The sequence below is a fragment of the Meles meles genome, chromosome 6 (assembly GCF_922984935.1).
Source record: "Meles meles chromosome 6, mMelMel3.1 paternal haplotype, whole genome shotgun sequence".
In the NCBI taxonomy this organism is placed as follows: domain Eukaryota; kingdom Metazoa; phylum Chordata; class Mammalia; order Carnivora; family Mustelidae; genus Meles; species Meles meles.
In genome coordinates this window covers 26,847,469-26,869,545 of record NC_060071.1, presented here as the reverse complement: position 1 = coordinate 26,869,545, position 22,077 = coordinate 26,847,469, and the positions used below count along the sequence as shown (strand labels likewise).

Sequence of the window (22,077 nt, the reverse complement as noted above, 5' to 3'; positions counted from 1 at the left end):
GGAAATATTTTTCAATAAGGTTATACCATTCTCTATCTTTTGCTAGATTTTCTCCCTGTAGATGTGTGATACTCAGTCTTTTCCAATAACCAGTGCTCCCTACTGCTGAGCAAAGGTCAAGTGATAGGCCAACTTGTCAGAAAGTTGCTAAGCAAGGTTGGGGCAGAACCATGAGAATTACTGATATAATTCTGAAATTTATCTGCATATAAATGATATGAAATGGAAGTAAATAGACTGTTATAGCAACTGATGAAAAATGGATGCTGGACTTAACTCATGTTACAGGTAAACATTGAGTGGTATTCTTTGTTTTGTTTTGTTTTGAATATGACCTTCTATTTTTAAGTTTTAAGTAATACAGAAGTGTATTTTTCACATGGGCAGCTTTGGAGCTCCCCTGACACAGGTGCTTTCTGCTGTAATTTCCCTTCTCTGCTGAGGAGGTGGGTGGCTCTGGGCACTGAGAATGTATATAGGGGCTGATGATGCCCTGCCCCTTAGCAAGCTGGTTTCCAAATGTCTGGTCATAGGCACCACTGGGCATATGCCAAGACTGTGAAGATGCCCTGAGTTCCATATAAATAACAGTGAGATTTTATCTCCTTCCTACTATGTAAATGCTATAGGACCCTGAATATTAAAGAGCTGTGGCACTCAGACATGGACTTGAACAGAGCACCCTGCTGGATTCTTGCCAAAGCTGTGAGTGTGGAGCAGACAGTAGATGTTGATGAGATAGGATCCTTTGGCTTCTTACTGTCCCCAGAATGACTCAGGCAGCTTCCATTTCTATTGTCCTGTACACCTGCCCTGTATCTTATTCCCAGCTCACCTGTCTCATATTGGGAAGCTGTCTCCCCGCACCCTCCCTGTGGCTATATTTCCAGTGAGGAGGGCTGTAGATGTCCCATTAATACCTCCTCATTTCATTTCCCAATCCACAAGGGAGTTGTGAGTCTTAACTCTGGTCAAGAGAAGGGTCTCCCCACCCCCAACCCAAACCCTTGGGAAATAGGAGTAGGTTGGAAAATGTGAATCCGTAAGCTCATAAGCGAGCTCAAATCCCAAGGTAACAGGTCAGAGTCATCAGGGTCAATTCTGAGAGTTAAGAACATCTGGGAAAACAGATGGTATCTACAAAGAGTATGGAAAACAGGAAACAATGTTTCCCTTGTGGAGTTGTCTAGTTGGTGCCTGATCTGCTCAAGAGAGAAGGGAAAGGAAGCAAAGAACATATGAGAGTCAGGAGACAAAGGACATCAGGACACATGGAGCATTTGGAAAGTGACAGAGGTCTAGGGGGCACGAGTCCCTTCTGGTGGCCTGGAGGGAAGCTGAGTGAGGAAGTGAGGATGCAGATGCGAGTCCTGGGGTGGTGGAGCCATGGAGGTAGGTGTGGAGACTGGAGCAGGCCTTTGGAAGGCACAGACCCCACCCCATCTGCTCTCCTGACTGCAGTGTTGGACATCACTTTCTGTGGGGAGACTGGAGATGGCACACAGTTACAGATGGCTCTCCTTGGGCCCTGAGGCTAAGTAGCATGTTGACCAGGGAAGCATGTCTGTGCTGCAGGGATCACTGGCTGGGGACAAGGCTGGTTTTGATACCTGCAGATTTGCTGGACACACAGGCCTCTTTCTCCTTTGTTGCTGTGTGTGTCGGGGGGTGTGGGGGGGTCTATAATAGTTATTTTATAATAAGGACACAATAATAATTGTAACCAGATAAAAGTTACTTAAAATTTAAAAAAAATTCCTGAAAATGTAAAATTTACTTAAAATAAAAATAAAATTATTTAAAATTAAAATTAAAATTTACTTAAAATTTAAAAGTTACTTAAAATCACAAAGTGATATATGAGTGTCACAATACATACTAATAATTCACATCATCTTACTTTACAAACTGTTAGTAAGTATCAACTGTGGTATTGATAATGTTAATTGCATTAACAGTAACAACAACAAGAGGCAGTATGACCTCTGGCATGACAGTGCAGGACTGGTGAGTTCTGCTCTCTTCCTCAAACTAAGGGTGGAATAAATGATCAGTCCTGTGCATTTCATCTTGGGTATTTAGCAGCGCTCAATTCTCCTCTTTGTGTCAGCTGTGTGGCATTCAATCTCTTAGCCAGACACAACAGTAAATGAGGCAATCAGGTTTGTTCTGTTATCATGTCATGATTTAGAGCTCCAGAAACACAGTGCTTACCTCCTTTTCACCATATATCGGCAGAGCAAGGCAGGAAGGTCTGAAATATTTTCACTCTTAACTGACTGGGGAATTCATCCCAGTTTCCTGAGTGGCTCCTTCTCCTGGGCTGACACTTTGTTTTCCTAAGGTCTAGCTTTACAAATCCTGATGAGGAGGTAGTGATGTCATGATTAATCCTTATTTACAAGGTCTTTCAAAAGCAATGAGTGTTCTCCGAACTATGAGAGAAATATGGTGACACAACTCTGAACTTCAACAACCCGCATGAACTTTAAGCCTCTAATTCCCCATCTGTAGATTGGAGGAAATAACTCCTATCTCCTCGGGGTACTGAGGACAAAGTATGTTCATCAAAGTCAACGACTTAGCATATGCCTGACAAAGTAGGTGCTTAATAAATATTAGGAATGTACCCATATAGTGGGAAGGATTCTCGGTGTGTGTCAGATTCATCTCTATGAAAAAATCTTTCTACCTGAATTCACTTTCTGTCAATCAAAAGCAAACCCAATGTGTGAAGATCACTGCTTAGCCTTATCTGCCAGGCTACATGGGCACCTGGGAACCCAGGAACTGCCAATAACCAGGTAGGAAATCTGTTTTACTCTGTGCATTCATTGCCTATGATGACAGAAGAAATGTAGATTAGGCTGCACCCAAAAAGCAGAATTTGGCCATCTAGACATACAGAATTTAACTTCTCTGACAGCCGTGTCCTCAGCCTTCCTCTCTTCTCTGAAATGGAAGATGGGAATGAGCAGAATAACTGCCTCAGAAAATCTCATTACCCATCACCTGGGGGACCTTCTGTGGGATCCTCAACCTCCCTAAACCTCAGTATTCTGAGCTGAGATCCAAGTCAACACCTGACCGATCGATTGCAATCTAGATTACAAACTTTGTAAGATATGAATGTATGCACATACATTATTTCTAACAACCTACTAGATACCCAGTATCCCTGCTTTTGAGTCACCAGGGAAATGTTAAAAGAGGGGCTTTGCCATGCTTTTTTCCTTGCCTAGAATCAACTGAGACACAAGGACAGCTATCTACAGGTGGAGATGGACAGATAATACTTCTGCCCTGTTACCAAAGGAATTCCAGAGGAAGGTTGAGATTTGCCAGTCAAATGGCCCATAACCACTCCACAGTCCAGTCTGCAAAATTACAGAGTCAATGGTTTGACTGGTCTGGCAGAAAGAGTCAAAAAACTGCACTCTCCATGTTCTTGGATTTAAACAGGAACATATCAGGAAAGAGGGACTAAGAACTATCAGCCACCCAGCAGAAAAGACCCTCCCCTTTTGGAAAGGAGTGAGAAGCAGAACAAAAGGCTAGAGGTAACAGGAAAAAATCCCTTCATGTAGTTTCCCACTATCTCATAAACCAATCAGCTTTTCTAAACCTTGAAACTGGTAGTCCCTTCTAATTACTTTCTAATTTCCTCACAGGAAATAGATTTCCTGTGTTTTGTCAGCCTAAAATTGTAATGTCATCCTTGATCCTTGATCCTTCATATCGACTCTTCACATCTGGCCACCACCCTGCTCTCAACTCTCAGCATTTCTATTGCTTCAGGCTAATTCCTAGCTCTGGGTATCACCTCCCTAATAGTGAGTATGGCACATTCTCCCCTTGCTGCACAAACATCTCCTGGTCTGCCTACTATTTTCACACTTTCACATTCGAGTCATAAGGTCATCCCATCATTTCCCCAGAGGAGGTGTTCATCCCCTCCACTAATGGACCCCTAGTTCTTTGCGCTTTGCCCTTATCTCGGTTATGCCTTCTACTCAAATCCTTCCAGGTTAAAGTGTCATCCCCATGATGAGTTTCCCTGTCTGAATTCCAACTGGCTTTCAGCTGTACAATGGTATTTAATCTTATTATGTAATGTGTCCTTCAATTCACTGGGAGCAGAGCACCACTCATGCTTCTGTAATTCTTAACTGCGTGCAGCAGAAAGGAGAACACAGCCAGTGTATCTGTTAAGCAGTAACCAAGGCTTACTAGTGCATCTAAACTCAGACACAACACAGACAGAACTTCAATGTGTTTCTAAGACCTCACAGACTATCCTACCCTCATTAGATACTCTGAAATCTGTGTTCTACATCACCCACACTCATGCTGAGTCGCTGCACGCTGGGAATGATGAATGCAGTTAATAGTGTCATAATTCCACATGTTTGAATGAACTAATAGCTCACTACAGTGAGATTTACCCTGATTTTGTGAAATTCTCTCCACTGGATGTTTACCAAAGAGGCATCTGTATCTAATTTAGCATATATTTTCATGAATCCAGCTGTTGTCTCATGACTTAATCTACTATTTAATGCATTATTCCACAAATAAAATGAACAAAAAAATTAAGTTTTTTTTTTTTCTTTTATAAAAGTCTTGATTTAAGCATTTGCTTCCAAATATAAGCCATGCCATTATCTTCTCGGAATTTCCTTATGGACTAGAAAACATCCCTCTGTAAACTAGGGCTAATTTCAACATTTGTTTCAATTCTTGAGAGTAGAGATAGCAATAACAGAAATGTCTGTTAATTTAGTTCTGCATTAGAGAAGCCAGAGCATGTGGCTCATTAGAATAATGACACCTATTTGCATTCCTTTGTCTCCTAATAGCAGAGAACTGTTAGATTGGGTAATTTGAAACTCATTATACTATCACATTTAGCCTCTGCATCATGCTTAGATGCCCATGGTATAAGTGAACTACTTGGCCAAGGAGCTATTTTTAGTAAGTCAAAAAGATGAAAGATAAGAAAAAAAACTTAAATAACATTTCTTCTCTTAAAATTATTTTGCCCTGTGCTGAAACCATATAAGCTGAAGAAACATGAAATTTCTGCAGTTTTCTAGACCTTGGACAACTGTATATAAACAGGATGTATTAAGAAAATCAAAATCGTTCCGGGGTAACTGGGTGGCTCAGTTGGTTAAACATTTGCCTTTGGCTCAGGTCATTGTCTCGGGTCCTGGGATCAAGTCCCACATCATGTTCTCTGCTGGGTGAGGAGGCTGCTTCTCCTTCTCCCTGCCACCACCTCATGCTCTCTCTTGCTCTCTCTCTCTCTCAGATAAATAAGATCTTAAAAAAAAATCCTTCCAATTGCTTTGTATATTATAGTAATGATATTAACAATAGATATAAAGATACAACCAGCATCTAAAACCAATCTTCAAAATATCAGGCAGATAAAAAAGAAATTTAGCATGGGAGTTCAAAATCTCCACTGAGTTCAAGCAGTGTTTATATTGATTTTAGGCTTTCTACTGAGTTCAAATTATATGTGTATACACACACACACATACACATATACATAGACTAATTGATCTCATTTGGTGTGACTGATGGTAGAAGTGATGAGATCCTATCAGATGTGTATTTTATCTTTGAATGTAATAAATGACTTAACTGCAGCTGGTTGGCTGTTGAATATGAGTAAATTTAGTGAAGAAGGATTTAGAGGGTCATATATTTTCTTTCACCAAAAATTGCTTTTGTGCTGCCTGTCCTGCATATCATTGTCATTATATTTAAACATCACATTAACTTGAACTTATTTAATTAATGATAAAAAAATGACAATTTCACTTTCAGTGTTTTGCCTTTGATCAAATCAAGAGCATAATTTTCATATGCAAAGAGGGTATAATTTTAAGTCCTACAACTCATTTTCCTCTTGGGGACATGCACAATTCATTTCCCTTCAGGGACATGAATCAGGGATTCCCCAATAAGATGCCGTAGGGATCTTTTGAAGTCTTGTCAAGCACTGGTGTGCACAGCTAACCCATGGCAACAAATGACTTAAATAAATCCTACTGAAAGCTTCCTTCCCTTATACTGCTTCCCCTCAATGAATATATGTTTAATTTTTCCATGGCATTGAAGGTTCATAGTTTAAAAAAAGATATATATTATTTCCATCCAACCTAAACTTTTGGCTCATCACACGCAGTCACCTCTCCTAATTCCAAACATCTCTTTGAAATGATAGAAGCAATATGAAAGGCAACCCCTGGAGTCAAAGGAAGTTCTCCTGCCAGTGGTTGTTAATCAGGTAATAGCTATTAGCTCTGGACACCATGTAAAAGAGAACTAACTCCCTGAAGGCCCTGGAGAGTGAACAAACAGGAAGAAACTGGAGGGAGTTGCCACTTGGGAGAAGGGAATGCCTTTTTAGTTAAAAAGCTTTGAGTCAGAGCTGTGAGGTGACTAAAGCTTACATGCATCCCTTGGTCTTACGGGTTTAAAGAACCTGAAGAAAGAGTCTAGAGCTATCAAAATAGTACATCAGAAAAATGAGGTGTAAAGTCCTAGAAAGAAAAAGAGCTACAGAGGAGCCCCAAACTTGATGTAATGGATGTATGTGAACTCTACACTATCAACACTTACCCCTGAATTATGCATTCCTAGAGCATAATCCTGTCAGCCCAACTAAGGTAGAGTAACCACCTGACGACGTCAGCTGTTGCCTACTGCACCAAAGACAGAGTTTGGAGTTTTCCTTTGGTCAAGTTAATTAGCTAAAAAGAAAGTGACACACTAAGTTTAATAGAATCCAGTCTCTTCAATACAACACTGAAATATCCAGGAATGATTTCAAAATATTAAATATAAAAGAGACAGGAAAAAAATGACCCACACTCAAGAGAAAAAATGATCAATGTGGCATGACCCCAAGAGGATTAAATCCTGGATTTAAATCCTGGATTAAATGCTTAAGAATGTAAAGGGAAAAAATGTAATATTCTGTAATGAAAAACCAAGAGTAAGTCAAGCAGAGACATTGAAACTATTTAAAAGAACCATATACAAATTCTAAAACTGACAAAGATATTAAATAAAAAAATTTACTGTACGAATTAAGCAGCATATTGAAGATGACATAAAAGTCAGTGAACTTGGGGGCACCTGGATTGCTCAGTCAGTTTCACATCTGCTTTCTGCTCAGGTCATGATCCCAGGGTCCTGGGATTGAACCCTGCATCAGGCTACCTGCTCAGCAGAGAGTCTGCTTCTCCCTCTGCATCTTCCCCCTCGTAATCTCTCTCATGTTCTTTCTCTCTCATAAATTAAAAAAAAAGTATTTAAAAAGTCAGCGAACTTGAAGACAGTCTGATGTAAATTATTCAATATAAAGGATATGGAAAGAAAACAATTCTTTAAAAAAATGAATATAATTAAAACTCCAGATGGAAAAAAAGGAGGATGGAACAGAAAAATGTTAGAAGAAACAATGGTTTCTGCCATCAAATTCCTCAAATTTAATGAAAGGCCAATTTAGATATTCAAGGTTCAGCAAACTCTAGGAAGTATCAATAAAAATTAAAACACATGTAAGGGGACTTCTGCTTCCAGGAAAATGGAGATGTGTTTTTCCTTACTCCCCCAATTAAATATAGCTAGAAAACCTGGATATGAGATAAAATATAGGAAGAATCTGAAAGGTAGAAAGAATAAGCAGACAAGTCTTGGGGTCTTGGGACCCAAGAGATGACCCAATAGTGAGTTCTATGGTTTTATTCTTACCTTGTACATCTCAGACTGGGAGCCCAAGAAGCTATAGCAACCCAGAAACACATAAGGCATAGACAAAGCACAGTAACACCACCACCATAAGCCTGTACTCTCTCTAGCCCAAGGACCAGGAAAGGGTCAGCCTATCGAGACATAAAACTTTTAGACAATAACTAGAGAAGTCCAGTCAAACACCACAGAAAAATTGCAGTCCTGCCTGACCAAGAAGAAAGTGGAGGTCCCAGACTTCCAGTCTCACCAGATGCCCAACCCATCAATGACGTGGCATCAAAGAAAAGGGAACCAGCACCTTCACTCCGGCAAGGCAATAATGACACCCATTCCTTATAGTGTGCTGCCAGCCATGTGGGGAACCCGGAGGTCCACATTAATCCAGCAGTAGCAGTTCCCTCATGCTCCTTGCTGGAGCTGTGTCAGCAGAAAATTAGTAAAAATTGAGAATTCTGCTACTGCACAATGCTACCCTACCTCATTTGGTGTCTGCAGAGGTCCTGTATGCAACTGGAAATCCTGCAGCTGCCCAGCAGGAATAAAGAGCCCCATGTACCCTGTGTCATGGGTGTCGAGTGGAGAACCTAGACTTCCACCCACTCCTGGCAGTAATGAGGCTATGCTGCAACCTTCCCTGCTAGAGCAGGGTTAAAAAAAAAAAAAAAAGCCAACTAAAACAGGAGACTTGAATAAGAGTCTCATAACACAAAATGTCCAGGTTCCAACAGAAAATTATTTAATCATACCAACAACTAGAAAGATCAAACAGAATTTAAAAAAATCAATACATACCAAAATAAATATGAGAGTTAGGATTACGTGACAAAGAATTTTTGAAGCAGTCATCATAAAATGCTGCAATGACCAATTACAAATATGCTTGAAACAAATGAGAAACTGTAAGGTCTTTGTAAAGAAATAGAAGAGATAAGGAAAGACCAAACAGAAGTTCTATAACTTATGTTGGTCTGCTTGGGCTACCATGACAAAACAGCATAGTCTGGGTGGTTAAATAAGCAAGATTTATTTTCTCACAGATCTGGAGATTGGGAAGTCCAAGACTAAGGTGCCAGCAAATTTGTTTCTGGTGAGAGTTCTCTTCCTGGCTTGCAAATGGCTGCCTTTCTGCCATGTGTTGACATGGCTTTTCCTCATTGCTTGTGTTTGCAGAAAAAGAGAGATTTCTCTCTCTTCCTCTTCTTCTAAGGGTACCGATCCTATTGGATTAGGGTTCCACCCTTACGACTTCATTTAATCTTAATCTCTGTCTGCGTTGTTTGTCATTTAATTGTGGTCTGTCTCCAAACACAGTAACATTGTGGATTAGGGTTTCAACATAGTAATGTGTGTGGGAGACACAATTCAGAACATAGCACTTTGACACTGCCCCCCTCAAATTCATGTCCTTCTTGCATGCAGAATATTTCCATTCCATCTCAATAGCATCAAAATCTTAACTAATAACAGCATCAGCTCCAATATCTAAAGCCCAAAGTCTTATCAAAATATCAGCTAAATCAGATATGGGTGAGATTCAATTCATCCTGAGGCAAAATTCTTCTTCAGCTTTAAACTTGTGAAACCAAACAAATTATGTGCTTCTAAAACACAATGGTGGGGCAGGCAGAAGATAGAAATTCCCATTCCGAAAAAGAAATCAGAAGGAGAAGGGTGATGAGTCCCATGCAAATCCCAAACCTAGCAAGGAACATTCCTAAGGCCCGAGAATCCTCCTCTTTGATTCAATGGTCTGCCATCCAGGCCCAGTGGGGTGGCAGTTTGACCCCACTGTTCTTGAGGTGCTGCTGTCAAGGTTCTTTGCAAGGACTCTGACCACACAGTTCTGCTGGTTGGCAGTTCTGCCCTTTGAAACTGAGGCCTCTGATGGTACTGGCAGCCCTTATAATCTCTGAATTGCCTTTGGAGTCACTTTCTGGTTTCTGCTGAGGCAGCCAATCAACATCATGGGCATCACTTTTATGAAGCAATTGTCTACTCACGCCATTGGTGTTTTCTCCATAACAAGCTTCCTGGTTTTTCAGAATAGGGCAGGCTAAAATTTTTCTAAATCTTTAAATTTTAATTCTTTTTAGCTTAATAATTCCTTCTCAAATCCATCCCTTGCTTTTCATATTTTACTATGAGCAATGATGAGGAACTCAACACTTTGCTTAGAAATCTCAACTAAATACCCAATTTTATTGCTCACAAGTTCTACCTTCCATGAAACACTAGAACACAATTCAGCCAACTGCTCTGGACACAATTTAGTCAATTTATAACAAGGATTGCCTTTCCTCAGTATCCTGTAACTTGTCACTCATTTCTACTGAGACTTCACCAGAAGAGCTTTCACACCATGTCTACCAGCATTCTGTTCATGATTATTTTACAGATTCTCTAAGAAGATGAAGGCTTTCTCTCCAGCAATCCTTTTCCCTTCTCATCTTTCACCAGAATCACCAAGTCCCTTCAAGCAATGTTGGCTTTTTCTATCTTGCATTACAATACTCTCCCGACTCTCTACCCATTATCCAGTTCTAATGACACTTACACATTTTCTTTTACTTTTTTTTAGGAAACATCCACATTTTTAGATTCAAGAGGCTTAGCAAGGCCCAAGCAGGATAAACTCAAAGAAATCTACACCCATACACATCATAGTTGAACCTCTGAAAACTAAAGGCAAAGAAAAAAATCTTGAAAGCAACCAAAGAAAATGATATCTTACCTATAAGGGAAAAATGCTTTGAATGGTATCAGTAAGCAAGAAAGCAAGAATAAAGCAACACATTTTTCAAGTGTCAAAGAACTATCAGAACAGAATATATCTGATGAAAATATCCATCAGGTATGAAAGGAAAAATCAAAAATTTTCAGACGAAGGGAAACAAAGAGAATTTGTTGCCTGAGTTCTTTTTTGGCAAAAGAATAGGCAAAAACACCAATGGAACAGATTAGAAAGCTCAAAAATAGAACCACACAAACCAAGTCAACAGATCTTTGACAATGGAGCAAAGCCAATATAGTCTATCCTAAAAAATGGCTAATGCAAGTTTGCTAAGGAGTTATAAAACAAGTTTTATTTTAAAATATTTTATCATGTTATTTTGATTTTATTTATTATTAAAATTTTATTAGTATTTTATTATAAAATAACTTAGTTTTAAAGAAGAAATCTTGGAACTCTTAAAAAAAGAACAGAGTAAGTAAAAGTATGGGTAAATAGAATTTTCCTTCTTGTCTTGAGTTTGTAAAACTAGGTTTGATAGTTCAAATAAAAACTAGAGCACTCTCTGATACGGTTCTACATGTACAAAAAGAATATCTTTAGGCAACTGTATTATAATTCTGGGAAGATAAGCACATAAAAGGGAGGTAAGGTTTTTATTTTTCATTTGATCTAGTTAAATGATAAGTTATGTATACAGTTGACACTTAAATAACATGGGTATGAACATGCAGGTCCACTAATACATGGGGTTTTTTTTTTTATAAGTATAGTACAATACTGTAATATATTTTCTCTTCTTTATGATTTTCTTAATAATATTTTCTTTCCCCTGGCTTACTTTATTATAAGAATACAGTATGTCATACCTATAGCATACAAAATATGTGTAAATTGACTAGGTTATTGGTAAAGCTTCCAGTCAACAGTAGATTATTAGTAATTAAGTTTTGGGGAGTCAAAAGTTATACATGAATTTTTAACTGTGTGGGAAGTTGGTGCTTCTGTCAATTTGTCCAAGAGTCAACTGTATTTAAACAACTATAGCAACAACTAAAAAGCTATACAAAAAATACACATAGACAGTTTCCAACTTAAGATAGTCTGACTTACGACTTTTCATCACAATGGTACAAAAACAATATAACCGTTGTAGCAATCGCACTTCAAATTTTGAAGTGTGATCTTTTCCCAGGCTAGCAATATGTGGTCTGGGCTGTGGCACTGAGCCACAGTTCCCAATCGACCTCATGATCACAAGGGTAAACAACTGACACATTTGCAACCATACTATGCCCATGCAACTATTCTGTTTTCCATTTTTGTGTAATATTCAATAAACTGCATGAGATATTCAACACTTTATAATAAAAGAGGCTTTATGTTAGATGATATAGTCCAACTGTCAGCTAACATAACTATTCTGAGCATATTTAAGGTAAGCTAGGTTAAAGTATAATGTTCTATAGATTAGGTATAATAAATGCGTTTTCAACTTACAATATTTTCAACTTTCCTCAATGAGTTGAGGAAAAACTGTATAGAAAAAATACTGTAAGTAAATAAATTTTAATAATAATACAATAGTTAATCTTAATAATTATCCAGTTAACCAATAGGGAGGCAGAGAAAACATTATAGAGAAGTGAAAAAAATAGAGAACAAAACAAAAAATAAACAAATGGCAGACCCAAGCACTAACATATCAATAGATACATTATATGTAAATGATGAAAATACACCAATTAAAATACATAGGTTGACAAAGTTAATTAAAAAATCTGACCTAGCTATATGCCATCTACAAAAACTTATTTTCACATAATGATATATAAGTGTTAAGAGTAAATTAAAGAAAAATAATATCATTCAAATATTATTCAAAAAGAAAGCAAGAATAGCTATGTAGATATCAGGCTGACTTCAAAACGAAGAAAAATACCAGAGACAGAGAATATTATGCAAATCCACCAAGAAGCCCTAACAATCCCAAGTGTATATTTACCAAATATCTGCTGAAAAATATGTAAAGCAAAAACTGATTGAACTGAAAGTGGAAATACACAAATGCACAATTGTATTTGGAGATTTTAATACCTCTTTCTCAAGGACTGGTGTGAAACAACCAGGCAAGAAATTGGAAGTCCTAACTAATGCAATAAGACAAGACAAGCAAATAAAAGATACAAAGATTAACAAGAAAAAAATTGTCTTTCTTTTTTTTTTTTCTAATCTGTACACTTTTATTTCCCTTACGTGTCTTACTACCAAGGCTAGAATTTCCTTATGTTGAGTAAAAGTGGTGAAAGCAGACATCAATATCTTATTCTCAGTCTTAGGAAACTATTCAGTCTTTTTTTTTTTTTTTACATTAAGCGTAATATTATAATTACAGTTTTTCATTGTGGTTGTTTGTTTGTAGAAGTACTTTATCAAATTCGGGAATGTCTCTTCTACTATTAGTTTTCTGAGAATGTTTTCCCTGCATCTATTGATATAACTATGTTAGTTTTCTTTTTTCCTTTTTTTTTTTTTAAAGATTTTATTATTTTTACAGAGAGAGTGTGTGATCAGGGTAGGAGTAGAGGGGGAGGAGAAAGAGAATCACAAGCAGGCTCCATACCCAGTGCAGAACCTGACACGAGGCTTTATCTCACAATCCTGACAGCATAACATGAGCTGAAACCAAAGGTCGGATACTTAATGACTGACCCACCCAGTCACTCCTATTATGTTGGTTTTCTTGTTTAGAACGTTAAAATAGTGCAAAAAAAATAGTGGATTATGACTCAGTCTTGCATCTCTAGAATGAACTACTTGGTTTTGGTCATAGTGTATTATTCATTTTACTGAATCCAATGTACTAGTACTTTGTTAAGGACTTTTTTTTAGGTCTCTATACATGAGGGATACTGATCCAAAGTTTTGTCATTTTTGAAATATCTTTGGTTTTGGGCCAAGGTAATCTGGTTTATATACAGAAAAGTACAAAACTTTAATGAAAGAAATCAAAGAACTAAACAAATGGAGTTATTTCATGTTCATGAACAGGAGGCTTAAATTATGTCAAGATGTCAGTTTTTCCCTACTTGATCTATAGATTGAATGCAATAATAAAAATCCCAGCAAGTTATTTTGTGGATATTAACAAACTGACTCTAAAGTTTATGTGGAGGGGCAAAAGAATAGCCAGCATAATACTGGAGAAGAGCAAAGCCAGAGAACTGACACTACCCAACTTCAAGACTGAGTATAAAATGTTATAGTATTCACAGAATAATTTTTACTGCCCTAAAAAAATCCTCTATAGTCCCTCTTTCCCTACCTAACCCTTGGCAGTCACTGATCTTTTTTACTGTCCCCATAGTTTTACCTTTTCCAGAATGTTATGTAGTTGGAATTTCATAGTATGTAGCCTTTTCAGATAGGTTTCTTTCCCTTAGCAATATAGCTTTAAGTTTTCTTCATGTCTTGGGGCGCCTGGGTGCCTCAGTCAGTTAAGTGTCTGCCTTTGGCTCAGGTCATGATCCTGGGGTCCTGGGATCAAGCCCTGAGTTGGGCTCCTTGCCCAGTGGAGAGCCTGTTTCTTTCTCGCCCTTGGCCTTCGCCCCCAGTCCTGCTACACCCCCCTTTCACTCTCACTCTATCTCAAATAAATAAATAAAAATATTCTTAAAAAAATTTTGTAGTATTAAAAAAAAGTTATAGTACTCAGGACAGGGTAGTATTGGCAAAAAAATAGGCAAACACACCAATGGAACAGATTAGAAAGCTCAAAAATAGGCCCACACAAACCAAGTCAACTGATCTTTGACAAAGGACCAAAGGCAATACAATAGATTAAAGATAGTCTTTTCAACAAATGGTGCTGAAACAACTACACGCCCACATGCAAATTGAAAAAAGAAAAAAAGAGGATCTAGAAAGAGACCTTGTATCTTCACAAAAAATTAATTCAAAATAGATCACAGATCTATGTATAAAATGTAATACTATAAAACTCCTAGATGATGACACAGAAGAAAATATAGATAACCTTATTTTTGTATATCTCAGAGACATAATCCATTAAAGAAGTAATTCATAAGCTAGACTTCATTAAAATTGTAAATGCCTGCTGTATGAAAGACATTGTCAAGAAAATGAGAAGATAAGTTGTAGACTGGGAGAAAATATTTGCAAGACACATATCTTATAAAAAACAGGTACAGAAAATATACAAAAAACTCTTGAAATTAAACAATAAGAACATGAACAAGCAGATTAAAAATGGGCAAACGCCATGAACAAACACCTCACCAAAATACCATGAACAGAGAGCAAATAAACATATGAAAAGCTATTCAGTAGTTTAACTGTGGAAGAAGCCAAGATGTCCTTCAACTGGATGAATGCATAAAGAAGATGTGGTTTATACATACAATGGGATATTACTCAGCCATCAGAAAAGATGAATACCTACCATCTTGCATCAACATGGATGGGCCTGGAGGGGATTATGCTAAGTGAAATAAGTCAGTTGGAGAAAGACAATTATCATATGTTTCCACTCATATGTGGAATATAAGGAATAGTGCAGAGGACCACAGGATAAGGGAGGGAAATCTGAATGGGAAGAATTCAAGAGAGGGAGACAAACCGTGAGAAACTCTGGACTCTGGGAAAAAAACTGAGGTTGGGTGGGGGGGATTGGGTAGCCGGTGATGGGTACTAAGGAGGACATGTAATCTGGGTGTTATGTGCAACTAATGAATTGCTGAACACTACATCAAAAACTAATGATGTACTATATGCTGGCTAATTGAACTTAATACAAAAAAAGAAAAGCTATTCAGTATCATATGTCACAAGGATATGACAAGATGTCCTTCAGCAAGTGAATGGATAAATTATGGTATAACCAAACAATGGATTAGTAATCAGCATTAAAAGGAAGTAAGTTTTTCCACCATGAAAGGCATGGAGAAACCGTAAATACATATTATGAAGTAAAAGCAGCAATTTGACAAGGTTGCATACTATACAATTCCAATTATATGACATTCTGGAAGAGGAAAAACTATGGGTACAAAAGATCAGTAGTTTTTAGGGACTGATAGAAGGGAGGGTGAATCAGTGGAGCACAAAAGATTCTAAGGGGAGTGAAACCACTTAGTATAATATAATGGTGTATACATGTCACTATACACTTACCAAAATCTATATAATATACAACATAAGAGTGAACCCTAACATAAATTATGGACCTTAATTAATGATAATGTAACAATAGTGGTTCATCAGTTATAAAAATTGTAGTATATTAATACAAACCTGATGCTCAGTCTCAAAGAGCACATTCTTCTGATTTCAAAAATGAAAACTTCACATAACTTAAGCACAAATGGATAGCATAAAGAAAGAAGGGAACAGTTTGGTTCTAACCCTGCCTTCCAACATTTCAGAAGTGAGGATGAGGCTGCAGACAAGGACAAAGGTATAAGTAATCCACAACATTCCAGTCTTCTCAAGCAGACTGCCACATATTGTGCTTATTCACATATGGAACCTAAATTCTGAATGACTGTGGAAATAACCCCAAAAGTATATCCATGGTTCTTACTTGTGAAAATAACTTACAGCTGCCAAATTTCAGAGGGCAAGCATGGGCATCCATCGGGAAATCCTCAAGTTGCATTGGGCACTCTGCGGAGATGGTCAGGCTGAAAAGTAAGAGATGAAGATCTTTGAATAACTCGCCAATTCTGGCTATTTACTGAGCAGCCACCATGTTCCATAAAGCCATGTTAAGTATGTCACTCATAATTTTAATTACCATATTTCATGAAATTGTCTAAACTGTTTCACCAAATTGTACAGGTTTGCACTGAAGATGCATTTAGAAATAAGGCTTAAGTCCAATCTAATCAGTTCCGTGGGTTGGTGTTTGTGTCTGTACATACATTACCACTTGTAAAGCAATTTTCAGATGGCTTTAAAAATGATTTATTCTTTGTTTTCCATCCCTTATTCAGAATAATCTAAAAAAAAACTTCCTTTGATAAGGCTGAAAATATATGTATTTTCTAAAATAGTTTATAACCTCAAAAAATATAATTGTGTAATAAATGCTCAGTCCACATTTTGACCAGATGCTGGCTACAATTATTGTGTACTGGACTGATGACATGACACTAAAGATAGGTGAAATTGTTATGAGAGCACTTTCTGGAACAACTAATTGTTTTTAATCCAAGCCTGGTCTTCCAGATAATAATACCGCCATCTATGACCACTGTCACCAATGACTCAAACAGTAATGGACATAATATCCACCAGATCTATGCCAGGCACTGTGTTAAATGCTTAGCTGCATTAACACAACTAATCAAAATAGCTTTAGGAGATTTGCTGCTGTTAATATCCCAGTTTCTAAAGCAGGAAAGTGTGGAACAGATATTAAAGGATCAGGACAAGAATGTAGAACTACTAAGTTGTGGAGTCATGATCTGAACCCAGGCCCCTGATTGCTGTGTCTCTGTAATGGCATGTCCACCACATACTAAGTGGTAACAGGTTCTGCACACTTCCAATGTTGCCATATTGTCCTGCCTTTACTCCTCTACAGACTTTACTAATTAGGTAGTGAATCTAAATTTCATTAATGAGTTAATCTGTTTAAGTTTCTTATTCTACTATTTAAAATGAAATTATACAGAATGAAATCATAATAGAAAACATTCACCTTTAAACAGATGTTATAATTACATTTTTATACAAATGTTAATTTGACATGGTATTAGCACTATTGGTCCTTCCTTCTTATATTGAATCTGGATCTTGCCTATGTGCCCAGGGTGAGAATAAAAACATAAAAACACTCATTTTTGCCTTTACTACTTCCACTTGTTAAAACAGATTAACTTTTGGCTATTAAATTGCATACAGAACTCACACTTTATAACTGCAGACAGAGTAGTTAATGTATGTATTCCCTGAAGGAATGACACAAAAATATGAGCCAGTGCAAGAAATGTCTGTGTCCATCAAAGAGAAGAAATCATCTGCTGGCTCTAGTTTGAGGCACCATTCCCCCAAGGATGGAGTAATGCTTAAAAAGTGGGAGTGCACATGGACTAGAACACAGCACCACATACCACATTCAGGCAGGGAGATGGCATTTAAAATGATACACTGTATATGTTCAAAGAAGGATATGGGAAAGTACAGGAGAATTGTAAAAGAGAAAACCATAAATAGATATCATTTCACTTATAATTTTAACTGGTAAATTTTGTCCAGTTTTCTGACATGTGCATATATTTTCTTTTTGTTCTTGGCATACAAAATTCAGTCTTTCATATACCTAACATTAGGAACATAGTACTTCCCATGTGAAAAACTCTATATAATCATGACTTTGAAAGATGAATTATTTAATTCTAGGATGCAGATGTGTGGGTATATGTATCTGTATATAATATATATATATGTGTATATATATATGTGTATACATATACATATATATATATGTGTATATATATGTATATATATATATGTATATGTATATATGTGTATACATATACATATATATATGTGTATATATATATGTATATATATATGTGTATATATATATGTATATATATATGTATATATGTATATATGTATATATATGTATATATATATATGTATATATGTATATATGTATATATATATATGTGTATACATATACATATATATATATGTGTATACATATACATATACAGATACATATATATGTATATATACATATATATACATATATATGTATCTGTATATAATATACATATATATGATATGTATATTATATACAGATACATATATAATATATACAGATACATATATAATATAACATAATAATGGATATATAGTTAAGCAATTATTGTTAGACTTTTAGATTGTTTTACTTCATTAATAATCTGCAATGGACTTCTTCAAACATAAATTATGTAAAAGGACTATTATTAGAGACCATGAAGTGGATAAGGTATTAACTTATCAGAATTAAGAAAATTATGACTTAAAAATCACAGCCTGGGTGTGTCTGGGTGGCTCAGTCAGTTAAGCATCTGTCTTGAGTTCAGGTCATGGTTCCAGGGTTCTGGGATTGAGTCCCGCATCAGGCTCCCTGCAGAGTAGGAAGCTTTCTTCTCCCTTTCCCTCTGCCCACCACTCCCCCTGCTTGTGCACCCCACTTCTGTGTCAAATAAATAAATAAAATCTTTAGGAAAAAAAATCACAGCCTGTGAAGAGAGCATTCGGCCAACACAAAAGAAAATAATGTTAACTTTATGTTTGTTAGCAAGATTAAGAAATTTTTAAAGTAAAGCAAATAGTGGGACAGAGAACTTAAAAGAGTCAAAAATGTTTTAGACAATAAAGTCACAATGAGCCCAGAAAACATAAAATTTTTCTTCAGAAGCAAATTTTTAGTAGGAAGACAGGAAGTATGTATAAAGCTGCAATGCCAGGTAAAAGGAATAAATGCAAGAAGCAGCACACAAGACAGCAGGGCTGCAGGAGCTTAAAGGAGAACAGGTTTGATTTGGAGATTTTGTGCTGGTCTACAGCCTCTGTTCAGTTTACAGATGCAGCTGTAAAGACGGCCCTGAGCTCAGGCAGTGGGACCAGTGTGAGGTAGTGTGTAAGCAGGGATGCTTCAGGTGATCCTGACTGTCTTAGCCCAGCCACAGGTACTGCACACTTGAGCCAGCAGACGCAGCACGGCAGTCTTCAAGTTGCCCTCCCAAAATGCTGACAACTTTATGGGACCCACTCCCATCATCAGTGTGATGTGGAGATGGTCTCTCCATGGAGAAAGCTTCCCTCTAGACACAGCCATGTCGGCCAGCTCATATAACTGAGCTTCTGTCCCCCAGGAAACTCTCTACTGCCCACTGGGTCTGGAGGCTGACTTGAAGCCAGATGTGTTGGCTGAATCCTTGACAGTGTCGTGAATCATGGTTAATTCCTCTTCCCTCTGTGCTCATGGTGGTATGTTGCTTCCATTCCCATGACCGCTGAAGGCACTGCCACCTGGCATTTCTAGTGTTTGCCCCTACTTGTCAGAGAAGATCCCCTCATAGAGACCTGACCTCCCACCTTGGGCACATTGCCCATTCCTGGCGTTTCCCCCCTTTCCTCATGCCCTCCTTCTTTCTTGGCCAGCACCATGTATTTACAAGAGCGATGAGAAATGTTCCTTTCTGCATGGTGGTCTCATCTCTTACTTACTCAGTTCATCTCATGTCCTGCTTTATTCTGTCTGTTCAGCTCTGAGAGCTGGTTACTTCCTGAAAGTTACTGCACTGACATATAAAGATAATAAGGATTATACAATAAGAAGTCTGCTTTCAGAATATAGCTGCAGGAGCAGAGAGTTTAGTGATGGTGGGAAGAGACCAGCACACAGGATTTAGCTGGACCTGAGAAAAAGAATATGTTTAAAGAAAAAATAATTCCAGTAAAAACATAATAAAGGTAGTAATTCTACAATTACCCTTTCAAAAAGTGCTATCATTAAAGCCTCATGGATTGTTCCCCCATTTTAACATACCTCCTTAGAAGTAGAATTCCAAACACTGGAAAAATATACATCTATGATAGCATCTTTCTTCTAAAGGATGAATGTATTATTCATCTAAACCCCCAATAGCAAATGTTTCAGCCTCAGTAGGGGAACAACATTCAAATTTTTTATCTCTTTGAACATTTCAAAAATGGCCTATGCTTTTGTAATACTCAAAAAATATCTCTAGATAAGAGGAAGCCTTCCATTGATGGTTTTCCTGAAATGTAGAATGCCTTGATATACAACCAACCTCCTTCACACAGAATTGAGATCAAAGCACTCTAAGGGATAATAGATTGGCATAGCTCAAAGGAGCCAGCCAGGCCACCTACTAGAAACTTTCACTTTTCAGATGAAGGAAATAAAACCTAAAATGTTAAGAAATGTGTCTTATGGAAAAACTTCACTGAATTACTGGTAGATCCAAGAATCCAGCATTTTTCCCCCCAGAGGTCAAATTTCTATTATGCTTCCCATTTCTGTTAAGACATTCAAGCATTAACTTGTTGAAACACATGTCCCAATTTTCAACAGTTTTTTCTTTAGGGTTAGGAAAGGGCATTTTGTGAGATAAACTACTTGTTTCAACTTGGATTTATATCACACTAATCAAGGGGTTAGGGTCCTAAACTCACTAGGGAGCTCTCTGCTTGACTAGGGGCAGCTCACAGTTGGATCACTTTAAGATGGATAAAACAGCCAAATTCTAGGGTAGCTAGAATTTGCCATTAACTAACTGTAAACTTTGTAAAACTGTCTAACTTCTCTGATCCATTTCCCACTTGAAGAAGAAAGAAAGTAACTGCCACTTTTATTTTCTGAAAGAAAGAAATAGTTAATAAGTGTGAAAAGGGGGTTAGCCTCCAGATGTCTACCCAATAATCTCTTTAGACTTGAGCCTTCTTCGCTCACATGGAAATACTACATCAGTGCCGCAGAAGGTATGGTGGTGACAGGTAGAAAAATGGTCCTACAAAGATGCCCATGTCCTAACTCTCCACACTCCCAAACCTACAGATACTTTAAGTGGCAAAGGAGCTTTACCAATGTGATTAAATTAAGTACCTTAGGACACAGAAGCTTATCCCGGTTTATCCACAGGGGCCCAGTATAATCACAAGGGTTCTTATGAAAGAGAGGCAGGAGTATCCGGGTAAAAAAAGGAGATGTGATGACAGAATCAGAGATCAGAGCAATGTGGCCATGAACCCAGGAATGTGGGTGGCTTCTTGAAGTTGGAAGAGCAGAGAACATTTCTCCTCTAGAGAATCCAGAAAGAATTCTGGGTGTTATATGCAACTGATAAAATAATGAAATTGGATACTTAGATGAGAGTTCCAAGCAAAGTGTTATAGTTGTGGCCTGTTTTCTTCCTTCTGCTTATAATAAAATGTGAGAAGAAAAAGATCGGATGAGGGAAGAACTGCCAACTGAAGGGACCAGGACTTGATTTGGGAAATTCTCAGTCTATCCAGGTTGCAAAAGATGGTATAATTAGAGGAGATAAACTGTCAGGGAAGAATGCTCTTAAAATAAAGATAAGGGTGTGGTTGGACAAACTAATGCCTCAAAAGTATCAATAGGTCAGAGTGTTCAGTTACACAGTAGACTCTATGAGATTAGGTATATGACTCATGGTACCACTCAACTATGTAAGTAAAAGCCAGGAATAAAGATTAGATTATCCATGAAAGGTTTAAGTAGGAGTCTTTTGTCTAGTGGTATGAACTCTCAAGACATACATAGAAGACCTACAAAACTTTTGAGAATTTTATACCAGCAGAAACACTGCCAATTTGGACTGAAAAGGGCGGAGAGGGAAGAGTGTTTCATTTTTTTTTTTTCCAGACATTTTCTCCCCTTTCAAATGAGAATATCTGTAACTGTTATCATATGCCTGATTTGGGAAGCAGAAACGTGTTTCTTGAGTTCCACAAATTTACAATGAGAAGGAACTGTGCTCAGGGTAGATCATACCCCAATC

General features: G+C 37.4%; 1 protein-coding gene across 3 annotated transcripts in view; it reads right to left on the bottom strand.

Annotated features, from left to right (window-relative positions):
- GABRA5 (gamma-aminobutyric acid type A receptor subunit alpha5) overlaps window positions 1-22,077 on the bottom strand; it is an 84,417-nt gene that overhangs the window by 18,616 nt on the left and 43,724 nt on the right. For all 3 annotated transcript variants that reach the window (XM_046008807.1, XM_046008806.1, XM_046008808.1), the window contains exon 7: window positions 16,124-16,206. In XM_046008807.1, coding sequence (XP_045864763.1) covers window positions 16,124-16,206 — 83 coding nt within the window. The remainder of the gene's footprint in view (window positions 1-16,123; window positions 16,207-22,077) is intronic.